At 45.9% G+C, this 16,199-nt stretch overlaps 1 protein-coding gene across 15 annotated transcripts in view; it reads left to right on the top strand.

Annotated features, from left to right (window-relative positions):
* The window catches only part of LOC147640096 (B3 domain-containing transcription repressor VAL2-like), a 119,638-nt gene that overhangs the window by 43,669 nt on the left and 59,770 nt on the right, over positions 1-16,199 (top strand). For 6 of the 15 annotated variants that reach the window (XM_086777070.1, XM_086777081.1, XM_086777063.1 and 3 more), the window contains exons 10-11: positions 107-156; positions 295-408. In XM_086777070.1, the coding sequence (XP_086633196.1) occupies positions 107-156; positions 295-408 (164 nt within the window). Of the gene's footprint in view, positions 1-106; positions 157-294; positions 409-2,251; positions 2,320-2,410; positions 3,388-16,199 lie in introns of those variants that run through there. The other 9 variants (XM_086777034.1, XM_086777014.1, XM_086777041.1 and 6 more) reach the window with 5 other exon arrangements.

Genomic DNA, 16,199 nt, shown 5'->3' with positions numbered 1-16,199 from the left:
TCTAATGATATTGAGCATCTGCCATTCTGACTTCATATATGTTCTTTTTCTGATTTCAACAGTCAAACATGTTTGTTTCGACTAATTATGGTCATCTTTTGTTCAGGAACCACCTGTCTTTGGAATGGGATACCTTCCCCCACCACAGCAATACAGGTGATGAATGCTTACATTAAGATTCTTGTATATGTATCAAACTTGGTTCGAAGCGTTTTATACTCGATTTTTTTTTGAAGTGTGTGAGTGAGGGCTGGTTTATTATATTGCAAGTCAATGTTTTTATGGTTCTTGCAGACCTAGCGAGGATCAATGTGTGCATTCAGATGATTGCGAAAGTGGGCAGAACCTCCAAGATGATACTTATTTACAAACTAATTGGACCTGTGATAATTCATGGGATTTCAAAAGGTTTTCCTCCTTTTTCTGAAGTCACTTTGTGAATGGATTCCTATTACTGATGTTAATGAAGCTTAACCAAATGCCTTGTAAATGGCTTGGTGTATGCCTGATAACAACTTTGCATCTAGGGTTAGATTTTCACCTCAATCTAGGCATGTTAGGGCGCTGATAACATGCGAATGAACAAGAATGGAGCATATGGAGCCAGCAGTATTGATTAGAGATGGGGAAACGAATCTGTGTTCAGTAGCAGCTATTGAGGATAGTCACTGCAACTTGAGGAGGAAGAGCTGGCACCTTAGTGGTATAATGGGTGCTAACATTCCTTGCCATTGTAAACAACAGATCCTCTGCTAACAGAGGACAAATACGGAAGTTGTGGCCATCTTCTCCACACTTGAAAAATTGTATTTTTCCTTAGACTGGTCTGTCCATCCTTGGGCTTCTCATCCTTGCTGCTCCTTTTAAGGCATCTGGCCTTGGTTCTTCTTTCCAGATCACTATCCAAATGCGGGATCCTTTCCTCCTTCACATTAAGAGAGGATTGCAAATCTTTTGTCGAAAGATAGCGCATCTTTTATTTAAAAAAAGAAAAGAGTAATCCTTCTGTAGTAGTAACTTGAATGCTTACCTGAAGGCAGCTTGGTCTCCTGCCCAATGGCGGAACAATTATGGCTGCAAATGGCCCGGATGCCACCGGGGAGCCTGGCGGGATTTGAACTCAGTACCTCCCTTTCCTCGTCACAAACTCACACTGCTAGACTACACACCCATTGGCAGGATTGCACATCTTATATCTCACATTAGGAAAGTCCCTTCCTCGTCATGAACTCACACCTCTAGACTACACACCCATTGGCAGGATTACACATCTTATATCTCACATTAGGATTTGTCACTTGGGTTTTAGTTATGGATAGTGAACTCTGGACATTGGCTGTTACATAAGGGTAAACATTCAGACTCTTCCCTTCGTACATGCAGTGGAGTGGTTGATGCCACAAGTCTGCTGGCTGTTTTAAGACCTCAGCATCTTGAAGTTGTTTCGGCTGGGACGAGTATTGCAGTCTTGAGTGCAGGGTTTTGCAATTCTGTCTGTTTTCAGTCATCATTTTGCAATGAATTCAACTTGAAAAGATTATAGGGAGCCTGACTCCATGGCTGATTTGGAGATTGGATGCATAAGGACCATGAAGGGTATGCAGACATTGCATGCACAGTTGCTCGCCATCAGCTGGTATAAAGCCATTCATATAGTGCCTTATTGGTATGGGATTTCTGTTGACTCCATGTCAGCAGTAACTATTACATTCATGGAAGTGATCTTGTGAGCTTGTCCCAGGTGTATGTACTACAGGCTTATAAAAAGTCATCTTTGTTGTAAGTTGTACTGAGAAAATCTTATATTCTACATTAGGAGAGATCCGTGCTTTATCTCTTAGTTTTTCAGTGGCATGGACCTTGGTTGTTATTTGAGGGCAAACTTTCAGAAGCTGCCCTTAAGACATGCAGTGGGGTGGTTGATGCCACAAGTCTGCTATCTGTTTTCAGACCTGAGCATCTTGCAGTTGATTTGGCTTGGAAGATTATTGCAGTCTTAACTGCATGGTTTTGCACTTGTAGTGTTGTCTGTTTTAGACAGCATATTGTAGTGTATTCAGATTGACAAGCCCGACTCCAGGACGATTTTGGAGATCAAGATACATAGTGGCCATGGAGGGTAGGAAGACATTACATGCATGATTGCTCTCCATCATGGGTCTAAGTTTCATTCATAGAATGTCTTCCACCTGGGATATTAAAAGTTACCTTGATGTAAGCGGTATTGAGCATTGCAAGCCTTTTCTTACAGGGATACCTCTGGTAATCCAATGGAACTAGAAAATGAGGAAAGCGACAGCAAGCTGCAGCACAAAAAAGGTAAGAACACGATTTGGTTTTAAAATTTTGACATAGCAGACTCAACCTACTTGTTATTTTATATTCTGCTATGAAAAAATTGAAATGGCAGAGGCACCATCAGGTTTGGAGGCCCTTGCAAATGCTGCAGTAATGGGAGAAAATGGAGCATCTTCATCGTGCCCTGCTCCCACAACCAAGCACCCTCGACACAGGCCTGGCTGCACATGCATTGTGTGCATCCAACCACCTAGTGGCAAGGGCCCAAAGCATAAAACTACTTGTATATGCAATGTGTGCGTGACAGTGAAAAGAAGATTTACAACTCTCATGATGCGCCGGAAGAAAAGGCAGTCAGAGGAAGAGGCAGATAGTGCCAGGAAAAAACCGGTGACTTGTAAGGAGGAAGGAGAGGTAAATGGTGCAGTTGATTTACACAACGAGACCAATTCTATGCCAGAAAGGAGACCGATCAAGGGAAGCTTAGGGGTTACAATATCTGGTGGATTGTCTAAGATCAACCATTTGCCCCCAAATGGAGGCAGACTGTCTTCGTCTGCAGCTTTTTCCGGCTTTCACCAACTTCATCATCAACCTGTCATACAGAAATGCATCATTGAAAAGGCACCAATTGATCTCAACAGTCAACCTGAAAGAGATGATGAAGCCCACAAAGCCTTGGGGAGAGTAAGCATGATGATGCTCTTTCAAAGTGCCAACTATCCACTTGAAAAGTACCTGCAGCAGCAAGGAATTCCTGATCTTTCATGCCTTAACCAAATCACAAGTCGAACTATCCCATATCCTGTAAACCAGGGGGCACTAATATTGGAGAAAAACTGCAGCCAATCTGGTGTTCTGGCATCAGATAGACGAGAGAACCAAAGTTTTGATTTTGCTCAGAAAACGCTGGATAATGGAGAAGTTGGTGATCAGGTTCTCTCTGTATTGTAGGGCTAGATACTTACCTTCAGTCCTTTCTTTTCTTTTCCAGATAGTGTATCAGATGTCATATGGTTGTAACTTTGGTCTCATAGGTCACTTTGGCCTTTTGAAGACGTTAATATAACATTTCATTTCATTTCATTTCTCTCTCTCTCTCTCACACACACACACACACACACACACACACTTTTTTTTTGGGTAATATCCAGTGCAGTATATTTATATGCTCATAAATTTACATGTTGGGAGGTCTCCGAAATGGAGAGTATCCCAAAGATCAGAAACACACACACACACACACACACACACACACACACACACACATGCCCGCATGCCCGCATGCACACACACGTGCACGTGCACATTTGACTTGAATCAAACAAGAAATGGATAGATCTTTGTTTTAAATATTCTTTAGAGCTATGAATTGCAAAATGTCTAGGGGCACTTGAACACATAAAAGGAAGACGGAAGACTAGCCACCATGAGATTTTGAGATCTCACAATTTGTTTCAAAGACTTCTAGTTGTATGAAAGCTATAATAGGTTTGCTTAGGATGCCATCTTCAATTGGAAAAGTGTGAGATCTTTTCATACTCGCCACAACCCCTGTCCCTCTCACAAACCCAGCTGCACATCTTCCCCAAATCCCTTCCCCTTCCCAAACCACCACCACCACCACCAACCACCAATCTCTCCATGCAAATTGGTGAAAAGAGCAGTTTTTTGATAATTAACTAAAGTTAGGCCTGAGCCAACAAAATGCCTCATAAGTGATAGTAGAGAACACCCTCCAAAAAAGAAGGGGAGCTCTATCTGTGGCTGGTTGCTCTTATGGGGAAATTTGTTTTTTCTTTTTTTCCTTATGGGAATGGGGGTGCATACAAAGAGAAACTTGGGGTGGATCACGATTTGAAGGAGAGAGCCAAGACATTTGTTGAAAATCAAAATCTAACGCAGGGGAAATGCAGGGAAAATCTTGAAGAAATGGGAAACAGAAACAAAAAAGGCAACTTTAGAAGACGACATTTTTGCCTAGGAATCTGTCGTTTCCTGTTACCATGCCTGAGCTGCCACCAACGAGCGTTGGCCAAAGTAAGGCTCTTCCTTGAAGAAGGCCCAAAACACCTCTGATGGAGTTAACAGCCCCTATATTTCTCTGAACTTTTTCTTCATTCTATGTTTTTTCAACAGTTTCATATGTACTCTATAATGTCAAAGATCTGATGTTTTTCTAGCTTGTCTGCCTCCTAGGTTCAAATCGTTCCCGTTTCCTAGTTTCAGCCATTACCATTCCGTGCAACTGCCCACTCCAAACTGCCTCAGGCATATTTTTTAGGTCGCTTCGTATGGTGTTGAGACATACTCTGCAGAAGGGGTGGTGATTTCCTCAATCACCATGCTTTCCAAATGTGCCACATGGTCAGGCTACTGGGACAGGTTTGAGGGCATGAGTGGTTTCACAATTAGATAAGGAGGTAGGCATTGGAATTGCGATTTTTATCATTATAGAGGCACAGCGTGGTGCTTTTATTCTAGAGGGCGGAAGTTGTCTCTGTGGCTGAGGCTTCAGTTCATCACGTGTTGAAACAATTACCAGGTTTACCTTGTTCGGTTGTAGTACCATGCCACACCTTTTGTGTGCCTGGGCAGTCCGACAAGCATTGGTGCTGAGACTTGTGGCACGCTACACCTCATGTAAGAGGTAGGTTGCCCACATGGTGGCCAGCCAAGCACCTACTGCTGCATGTGCTGTCTGCCAAGGTTTTTTGATGTTGCCATCTTGGTCCAAACATGCCCTTGGATCTTACCAATAGGCGGTTGCAAGGGAAAATCATGTCCATGTGCAACTCCCCTTGGTCTAAAAAACCTCAAAACTGAAAGAGAAACATGTCCTTGTGTAACTCCCGTTGGCTATATACATATCCTAAACTGATGATTCTCTTGTCCCACTGAAAAACGCTTAGAGAACTACCTTCTAATGACCCACAGCTTGCCCTTCGTTGCACTAGATTCGTCCATTTGAAACCTTCGAAACATATGTATATGAATGTGTATATATGTATGTATATATACATACATACATAAATACATACATATATACATATATAAATACATACATACATAAATACATACGTATATACATATATAAATACGTACATACATAAATACATACGTATATACATATATAAATACATATATACATATAAAAATATGTATTTTAAACGATCTTTCGCTGCACTGGATTTGTCCATTCGAAACCTTCGAAACATATGTATATGTATGTATGTATGTATGTATATACTATATGTTTATGTGTATGTATGCATATGTATGTAATTTTTTGAAACTTGCGGTTTTTTTAGCGACAGACGAAACCTTTCGAAAAAACACCTTCGAAACCTCGAAACCCTATGACTCTAGTGACAATTGAGGTGTGCCTGGGTTGGGGGGAGCACGCAGGGCTCTGATTACTATATCATACTATATCATATGTCTTGGGCCTTCTTGAAAGAAGATCCTTTCTTTTCAATGCTGTGCAATGCTCCTCATCAGCAACTCGAGCTGCCTTGAATGTGCTCAAAGATATGTTGGACATATGTTTTATACGGCACTTAGATAGTTTGATTGAAAGAACTGTGACCCCCTTAATTACAGTGCTCTTCAATCTTGCCACAAGATGAGGCTTCTACATTGGACCAGAGCTATTGTGGTACCACCACAAGGAGTGGAGAAAGGTGGAATTTGTAAATTTTGTGATGCTTGAGGCACGGTGCAACTTCCCCCATTGGCCGCGGAGGGCATGAATGATGTCAAGCCAAATGCTTCTGATGGACTCGGCAGGCGGAGTGTGGGTGCCTTCGATGACCTCGTTGCATCGAGCTCTCTAGATGTGCCAAGCTGTGATACTGCTACAACTCTCCCATCTCTGACATGAACTTGGGGTCGAGTGACCAGTAGATGGGGATGGGACTGGTACTGACGAAATGCGAAGGTGAGAGACGTGAAGGGCGAGTATCTCACCTTCCTCCTCATAAATAAGACAAAACAGCCTCCACCTCGGCGGCCCAAGAGCGACAGTGTCCCATGACAGGATACGAGTAGAGGTCTTGTCGAGATCGTGAAAATGTGGAGAATCCATTGCCAAACCTGCTAGGCCTTCGAGAAATCCCAAAGACAGTGTCATTGAGACTCTTGAGGGTGGCCACACCTCGAACAAGTTGTTGATCAACCGCCAATGGCCAACCATGTGCCCAACGCCAACAAAGTGTGCCAGCAACCACAAAAAGAGTGTGATCTTCCGAGGCCGAAAATTGTCCTAGAGCCTTTTCCAAAAATCTGAGAGAAAATGCGGTGAGAGGCGTTGAGACTGTCAGTGTCCTGCTACTGTTGGGGTGCCCTCGACCTCGGGCATCTGGATCCTATAGCCTAGTTGTACTGTGTATGGGAAGAACGGGGTACCCAGAGTCTCCTCCCTGTCTGCAAGATCGCGCCAAGTCCACTCCCCCGGGTCCTAGTGGAGGCGCGTGAGGGGCCGGCTCTCCCAAACCCATAAACCCCAAAGTCTCTCCCTAGCCACCTTGGATGGAGTGGGGTCAATGTGCCACTCATGTGAAATCCAATCACCCTCATCCTCTGCAAGGTGCATCCACTGAAGTCATCCATGGGGGGCTCTGATCTCTCTAATCTGCCATGAGGTCCAATTGAAAAAGTGAGCAAGGCACAACTCTCATCCGCGCCATGAACTGCCAAGAGAATATCATGCCTAGTAAACACACCTAGCCACTGCGGAGGGGGGGTGGGATAGGGGTCAGCCACGTTTGAAGAAAAACAGAGTTGATGTTGAAGTTGAGTTTGTCTCTACCCCGGATCCAGCCAAGCCTCTCTCTTGAGCCTTTGGGGGAAGCTGTCAGAATGCCAGCCAATCTCCAAGGGATCAAGCCGGTCTTGTGCTCAACACTCCCAAGGATACATGAGGCTAGGCCCCCAGCATGTAGCCACTAGGTAAACAGATCAGGGGGTTCCAGACGAGGGCCTGCCAAGGATGCTCCTTAGAGGCTACTGGAATTGACTGTTGGAGGGCCGGCTGAAGGTGATACCAAGCTCGTAGAAGACTGGCGGCAAATCTTTCCTCAAAAGCCGGGCTAAAGGCATGGGCTTGCATCTTTGTGAAGATCCATCTGGTGCTCTGCGGCCAAGGGGCCCCCCAGGCTGGGAGTATGAGCTGAAATCCTGGCCAAGAGGAAGTCCTTCCAAGGCTCACCTCATGGGAGAAGTCCTCTAAAAATAAACTTGCCCAGCAGGGCACGGCTCTGAATGGTGGGGTCGATGATGCCTAGGCCCCCTTTGTGTCGTGGCTGGATGATCACTCTCTAGGCCACCTTGGCCCAGACAGGCCTCCCATTGCTCCCGGCCCACAAAGAATTGCGGATCAACTGCTGCACTTGTCCAATGTAGGCCTGGGAGAAGGCCTAGCAAGAAGTAATGTACCACATGGTGGCAAGAGCCTGGTTCACCACCACCACTCAACCGGCTAAGGAAAGCCTCATAGAACTCCAATACAAAAGCTTCTTCCGAATGCTCAGAAGAAGAGGGAGTAGTTGCTGCTTAGGGGAGATATCGATGTCCACCTGGCATCCAAGATAGTGGACTGGAGTGCCCCTCAGAATCCACGGAAAAGCCTCAACTTGTTGCCAAATCGGGGTGGGTGGAGAGCTTACCTAGAAACCACACGACTTGTGCCAGTTGATCTATGCTCCTAATGCGACAGAAGATCTCTATTGCCTCTGCAAATCTCTAAAGATTCCCCACATCTCCGGATAAGTATGATGCTGTGTCATATGCAAACTTGAAGTCTAGCATCTCCTCTTGGGTACGGATGGGGAGACACAATCCTTGGAGCTCACTCTCCTGAGCTGAGAGAAAACTGCTCATGGCCTCGATGACAAATAGAAAGAGATAGGGTGCAAGTGGGCAGCCCCGCCGCATCGAGCGAGAAAAGGGAAATCTGTCACCTCTGGCTTCCTGAATGAGAACCTGACTGTGAGAGACCAAGTAGAGTCGAGAAACACCACGGATCCCCTCCTCTGGGAAAGCCATCCTGTACATTGTGCCCTCCAAAAAGCCCTAGTCAACTCTATCATAGGCTTTCTCGAAATTCAAGAGGGGCACAATGAGATCTTGCTGCTGCATCCTAGTCGAAGTTGTCACCTCCCAAAAAGTGAAGATGTTTCCAGAACGCTTCGATCTTGAACAAAGCCCGTGTGAGTGTCATGAATCACGTCTGGGAGGAAGGGTCGAAGTCTTTGGCTGATGGCCTTGGCTAAAATCTTGTAGGTGGTCCCAAGGAGGGTGATGGGTCTTCACGGCCAAATGTCCAATCTGGTACGACTCTCGTTAGGAATCAAGTGGATCAGACCCTCTGAGAGCCTCTTTGGCATGGCACTTGTGATCACAATCTGATTGAAGGCTGCTCGACCATGAGATCCTAGTGGTGAACATCCGCCCTCGGGCATTTGCCCCCTAGGAAGAGCCGTTAAGGCCTCCGCAAGCTCCTCTGCTGCGAAGGGAGTCAATAAGAAGGTTTGGAGAGCAGGGGGAACCACCTCTCTGGTGTGTCGCTAGACCCTCTCTCGTGCATCCACCACCTGTGCTGATAATGGGGCACCCGTGAGGAGGGATCTAAAAAATCCGTGGCAATGGCTCTCACGAGGGGGGGGGGTGTGTTTGGGAAATGATAGCTCCATAATCCTGGCCTCGCAGCCTACGAAAACCATCTCTCCGCCTGCGGGGGCCGGCAATCTCAAAGAAATCTTGACTAACTATATCTCCGGCCTAGGTCCAGAAGGAAGCTTTGGCATGATATCTATACTCCATCCTCCTCTCCTCTATGGATTTGAGCTTTGTACAAGCTGGAGCGAGCTGACTCTCAATCCATGGGCTATTTGGGGAACTTTGCTGAAATCGTTGGAGAGAAGCAAAGCCCCGCCGAATGCCCCTCTCCAGCTCACGAAATCCTGCCAATCTGCTCTGTGCAGCCTCTCGCAATAAACGCTGATCCTACCAAGGCCAGCATCCAAGGTGTGTGCGGGAGAACCTGAGTGAAAATCTAGTCCATCCCATATTTGTTCTATCATGGTGCAGATCTCAGAGTCCTCGATGAGGCTGCCCGAAATCCTAGTGCTCAAGTACTTGTCCTACCTCTAGGGATCCTCCAAGGACAAAATAATGGGAGCATGATCTGAGAAAGTAGTGCCTGCCAAGACACCAATCATGCCCCCGCGATTGCAAGCCCACTCATCCACATAAAATCTATCAAGTGAAGAAAGATTCGGGTCCGTGTTGCTGCTATTAGACCTCCAGAAGCGAAGACTCCCAAGGCTGCGTCAAGGGTCCTGTCCCCTAAGTGCTAGGATCAACTCGTCCCAAGCGGAGTACTCTGATTCTGTAACTGTAGGCATGCCTCCTCCGAGTGTATCCTCTGTTGACTCTATCATGTTAAAATCCCCACCCATGTACCAAAAGTCGGCCTCAGGGAAGGGCTTGCAAGTTATATTTTTCATCATCCTATCTTCTCATTAGTAAATTGCTTTCTTGAATAGGTCAGAATACCTCAAGGTCATGGTTAAGAAGATTGGGGAGTATGGCTCAACCTATACGCCCCCCTCATCCGAGACATTGCGCACTACATTGCTCGAGAAGAAGAAGCGCATTGTAGAGCAAGCGGCCAACAACACAAAGCGGCAATGGGAGAGGAATGGTGTCTCCGTCATTGTGGATGGATGGAGAGACACCCGCAAGAGGAGTATTCATGGCATGGTTGCATATTCCCGCGGAGAGATGTACTTTATCTCATCTCATGATGTATCCGGCACCGAGAAGAGCGCGGATGTGCTTGTGGCGGAGTGGGCTACCACCATGGAGATAATTGCCCCGAGCATGCAGTGGGCTTTGTTGCGGATGGGGAGCCTTCCAATAGGGCGGTGGGAGCTATCCTCCAAGGTATGTATGGATATGTCACGGTGTCCTTTTGTATGGCTCATTGCCTAAACAACCTCCTCAAGGACATAGGGGCATTGCCATGGATCATCCCAATTATTGAGGAGACCAACACCATGGTCTCCTTTGTCCTCAACCACCAAAGACTTCGGCATGCATTCAACAAGAGGTCCTCTTTCTCTCTCCTCAAATATTCCGACACCCGGTTTACTTACAACTTCCTCATGTTGGGCCGGTTGAAGGATTGTAGCGGTGCTTTGAGGGGGCGATGAGTTTGTCGACATGCAAGAGTCCCGTACAAATACTAGCCAAGAGTGTACATTACGGGCGGATGACGCCTCTTGGTGGGAGCGTGTGAAGACCACGAATGTAATGGTGAGGCCCATAGTCCACCTATTGAGGATTGTAGATGCTATGCAACCTTGCATAGGCAAGGTCTACGAGGCCACGGATCGCATGATAGAGAATTTGAAAGATTTCATGCTTGACGAAGACAAATACGAGGAGATCCATGCCTTGTGTCTAGGAAGGTGGAATTCCTACTACTCTCCATTGCATGCAACAGCTTATGTGGTGGACCCAGAATTCCAAGGCAACAAGTAGGAAAGCGACCAAGAGGTGAGCGCTGGATGGAGGATCATCTTGGATCGTCTTGTGCCTGATGCATGGGTTAGCCGCAAGATTAGGGACCAACTTTCCATGTGCAGGTCATTTCATGGCTCCTATGGCTGTCATGATGCACAGATCGACCGCTCCAAAGTGGGTGCTGCTCTATGGTGGGAGGAATTTGGTTTGGATGAACCAGAGCTATAGCAGGCCATCCGCAGAGCGTGCCAATGATCTTGTCTTCGTCAGCGCGAACTTGCGAATGCTTTGCAAGAGTGTGACCAAGAAGGCAGATCCGTGAGGATGAGCTTGATGCTCACTTCACGTGGATGATCATTCATAGATCATGATTCATGGGCCTTACTACTTAGCTCTAGCCTCTAGCCTCTAGCCTCTAGCCTCTAGGCTTTAGCACTTTTTGTCATTGACTCATTTGAGTCCTTTCGTGTATTTTGCCTCCTTAAGGTTTAGTCCTGACTCTTGAGTCATGACTCATTTTGTATCTGCTTAATTATTAATACAATCAACCGTCAACGCCTTCACTCTTTGATCGGCGTATTTTGTAAATATGACTCAAAAGCTTACCATTTTAGAGTAAATTTGTGCTCATTTTGATGTACTTCCAAAGTAGAATAAGTGTAGAGTAGAAAAACTTTTAAAAAAAGTATTTTTTGAGTGCTGTTCCCTCCCCTGTCCCCGTTCCCTACTTATGGCCGTCCCCCATCCCGTCCCTGTCCTTGTCCCTGTCCCCCGTTACCGTCCCCCCTCCCTTGCGACTATGCCGCAGGTGGTGGATTCCAGCACCATCATGGCATGGGTGGTGCTTTCGGTAGGGAAGGACCGTATCCGCCGCCTCAACAATTATGCCCCCAATGGGGTAAGAGAGCACTGAGTTCAAGATATACATGCCCCAGGGCCTACCACCACTAGATTTTTGGTGCATGGGGGGATACTTTAACATGATTGAGACCCAGTGGCAGCAGCACAGCTACTGTGATGAGCCCAGAAGGAGCTCCACTTTTCCTTGTGTGGGCAGGACGCTTGGCAACACCCTGTGTTCAGCCGTCCTACTCAGAGCCTGAGTTTCTCCAGGTCGGTCAGACATCAGCGGGGGTTGAGGGTGGCCCACTTGGACCGCTTCTATGTAGATCAGGGGGCATGCAATAGGGGAGGCATGGTGGGCATGCTTGCAGGCACACCAGTCAGACCATGCTCCAGTTTTGCTTCACTGTGGTGACAGGTCCGCAGAAGCCAGTGCGGATATTTGTGGGTCCTTTTCTTTTTGCTCTGAAAGTGAATAGGGGGAGGATCTACCACCTAATCTTCTTTGCATGTGGAGAGTCCCAAAGGCATATATCAACTCCGAGGCCTGCGGTGTCTAGGGGCCATAAATGAAGGTCAGCATTGGGAGCTCATTATTAGCATTACCCCATGGCACATTTGGTGCGCCACATGTTGCAAGGCTATTGATGGTGCTCGTACACCACCGGCAGAGACTATCTGACACATTTGGATGGCCATCGTACACTCTCCTCTCTGAGGGAGCTGGGATCGCCTTATTGACCATTCTGACAGTATGCAATAAAGGAGTGGCTTTTATGCACACGTAGAGCCTGGGACCTCCATGTGCATGGAAAATTAACTGCTCAAAAGACAAAGGCTTTGGTCTGAAGTCCTTGGGGTGAAAGTACTGGAAGAGTGAAATTTCGGTTAGATGATCTCATGCATCTGCTTGCCAGCTCTTCAGATGCTAGTGTTATCCCCACTGCTGCCATCTCATTACAAAGGGTTTTCAAGTTTCATCCCCGTGAGAAAGCATCCACTGATTCCTCCTTGATCTGAAAACGTGCCTGTAGATCCTTTTGGCAATCTCATAGTGAGCTGCCAGAATCTACCACACGTTTGCCATCTTACTGGTGAGCTGAATCAACTTTAAGACCTTGTCCAGGAGGCTGGTGACCATTCTATACAGCCTATCTGCATTCCTCCGCTTCCAGAATTCCACTACAGCTGGATCAGGTGGAATGTCTTAACTCTTGGGATTCTTCCTCATGGTCGGCTTAAGGTCAATTCCAAGTAATTCCAATGCCTGAATAAGTGCGAGCTATGAGAAACCTCCCCCTACTGTTCGCCTTCTCCCCCGCCCCCCCCCCCCCAAGTTCCCCCGCTTTCTCTCTCTCCTCTGCACCACCTCTCCCCCTAAGCCTCTTCCCTCTCCCACGTCTCCCTTCCGGCTCTCCATTCTTACCTCAACCCTTCCACTTTCAGCAGGCATGTTGTTTTCAGTTCTTGGGCATATTTCTCCTTTGGCAAGCTGCGGCCTCTTCTGGCCTTCACCCCTCGGGAGGACTCCATGGCAACCACTCGGTTATCCCTGACCAAGGTCACCGTCCCTTGCCTATCCTTTTCAGAAGTGGAGCTCCAGCTCCTCGCTTCGACAGTCTGAAAGAATCCATGTCCCAAATAAATAGGCGAGACAAAACAATCCCATAAGTCAAGATATCATAATCATGTCCCAAGTAAATGGGCAAGAATTCCATGGAAGATATGCTAGACACAGGCACACGAGCCATTGTGTCTCAACCACCAATATCAATGAGCGAATCATATGCCAGTAAAAATCACCAACTAGGTGCTAAGACACTTAAATAAGTGCCATGCACAAGAAACTAGTGCCTCGCACAGAAACATGTGCTATGCACACAAACTAGTGCCATTCTAGATTACAAACCATGGTTATAGAAAAGCTGGTTCTCCATAGTTCATATCATAGGTATATCTTGGTTCTCCTAGTTTATAGGCATTTTGGCCAAATGAGAAACCATAGATATAATCCATAAGATCCATGTCACTGTATAATCCAGTAACAAACAAGCTCAAGGCACACAAACATGTGCCAATCCACATAACCCTTGGCGTACACATAAGTCCCTTGCCAACCAGGTATCATGTCCACTTTACCACTTGCACTCCGTGTTGGTACTCTGACCACACACCTTGGATGAGAGGTGGGCTCAAGTAACAAGATAAAACAATCACTCGCAGGCATAGACAGCCTAGTGTTCCATAAGCATTTCTACTACACATAGTTTATAGGCATTTCGGCCACAAATAGTTGTAGGCATTTCGGCCACCAACTCACACTACCATCTCAAGTGCCCATGTTCCCTTCCATCTGCTCTCTATTGTTCCATCCATACATTTCGGCCACAAATAGTTTGTAGGCATTTCGGCCACCAACTCACACTACCATCTCAAGTGCCCATGTTCCCTTCCATCTGCTCTCTATTGTTGTGCTTGATACTACTCTCTGAAGTGCCCATGTTCCCTTCCATCTACTCTCTATTGTTCCACCCACACATGGTAGAAACAATCTTCAAGAGCGCACGTAGTACAAGAGAACAGTACAAAAGGTATGTGAACCATGAGTTCGATAAGTCTAATGCATCCAAAATAAAGGGAGCTATAAACAATGTTTCCCTGAAACCATCTCAAGGCAAACAAGACCACCTTTCTCCTTGCATGGCTATACAAGGGTTAGTGAACGTCAAAAACACTTCATAGGAAATAGCAAAAGCACCAACTTTGTAGACTCAAAGTATACTTTGCCAGGTTGGTCATGAAGCCAAAAGAAATATCTTCTCACCATATCCTTAAGATATCCCGAGATATATCTCCATATAGCTTGCCTGTAAGCTTGATAATAGAATCCACAATATCCATATGAAAAGAGTGCTAAACGTATGCACATAAAGCCAACTCCATACTTCCAAGATAAAGTTTGTGAATTTATAAATCCTTAGACTAAGGTGTCTATTGCTCATGCTCTTGCTTCATAGACTATGAAGCGGCTGGCCATGCTTAAAAGCAGTGATGGTAAGTGTGGTCCCCACTTGAGATCTTTTCTCTTCCTTATTGAAAGAAGGAAGCCTCCACTTCCAAGAAAGCATATGCTCTGATACCAATGAAACTCGCAGTGCCCAAGGGACTAGGGCCTTTGACACACTTGTTGATACCATCAATGCATATTAAAACATTTAAACATGGCCACAGCCTTAACACATATCCATCATCACCTTGCATAAAACATAAAACCTGGACAAAAAATCCACAAATGCTGAAAATGGAGCTTACACATGTGACACCACATAGAGGCCGGAACGCCTTCTCTCTCCCCCTCCCCCCTTCCCCCCTCTTGAAGTATTTTATTACCCAAGGAGAATTGTGAGAGGGCTCCCTACGTTTAAAGTTGAAGGTATGCAAAAAGTATGTGAAGCATGTCAATTTGGAAAGCAAACAAAGCATGTATTTTCACATGATAGAAATGTGAGCAGAAATGTACTATATATTGTGCATTCAAATGTATGGGGTTCTTCAAAGACTATGTCTATGGGTGGCTGTAGGTACTATGTACATAGTTGTTAAGTACTTTAGGTACGGTGTGGTACGATACGGTATGCGTACGAGTACGTAAAGTACGCAACGAGATGAGTACTTTAAGTACGTTCACTTTAAAAAAAAAATATGTATAAAAAAAAATACATTATAAATCATTCATAATTTAGCAACATTGGTATACGAAGATGCACAAAAACCAATTGAAATGCAAACATGTATGCTATATAAATGTCAAATGAGCTGCACTGCATACAACATGAAGGACTGTCCTGCTGAAGCTGAAATCCTAGTACATACTACATGCTACAAAGTACAAACGCCAATAGCCATATGGCCGGCCCTCACTCATCATCATCCAAGCCCGAAGATGAGGATGATGAGTAGTCTCCATCTGTGAGGAGATTCCCATCAGAATCATATAGTGGCTCCCACTCCTCCACATCACCAGGTATCTCCTTAACAATGGTAGAGATCCGAGGTATCTCCTCTGGAAGAGTTTGCATTTGGTGCTTTGGACCACCTCTACTGATCACTCTGGCGGTTCTCCCACTGGCATTTGCACCACGAGTATACACCCTGGTGCCTCTAGAGGTGGAAGGACGACTCTGCTGAGATGAAGAAGTAAGGGAGTTGGTAGTGAGAGCTCTAGACTGAGCTTGAGTGACTTGTCTATCAATAGTCTCGAGCTCTCTATGAAGCTGTCTATATATCTCCTCCTGCTCATCACGTACTGTCTCTCTCCTCGGCATGTTGCTGGCTGCGGTGCTCGAACTCCTCAACATCAACCTATGGAGCATGTATTCACTAGTAGTTATTAGTGACTAATCACTTTAAGCTTACCATGAACTTTGAAGTGCATCAGTATGTCGTAAATCACGTACCTGTTTTGGTCTATCCATCTTTTGAAGATTCCGAATTAGTCGAAGGTTGGCTTCGCAAAACACCAACCTCTC

This window comes from Cibotium barometz, chromosome 3 (genome assembly GCF_041138505.1).
Source record: "Cibotium barometz isolate CiBa-2024 chromosome 3, ASM4113850v1, whole genome shotgun sequence".
Taxonomy (NCBI): domain Eukaryota; kingdom Viridiplantae; phylum Streptophyta; class Polypodiopsida; order Cyatheales; family Cibotiaceae; genus Cibotium; species Cibotium barometz.
This window is presented reverse-complemented; position numbering and strand designations above follow the sequence as displayed.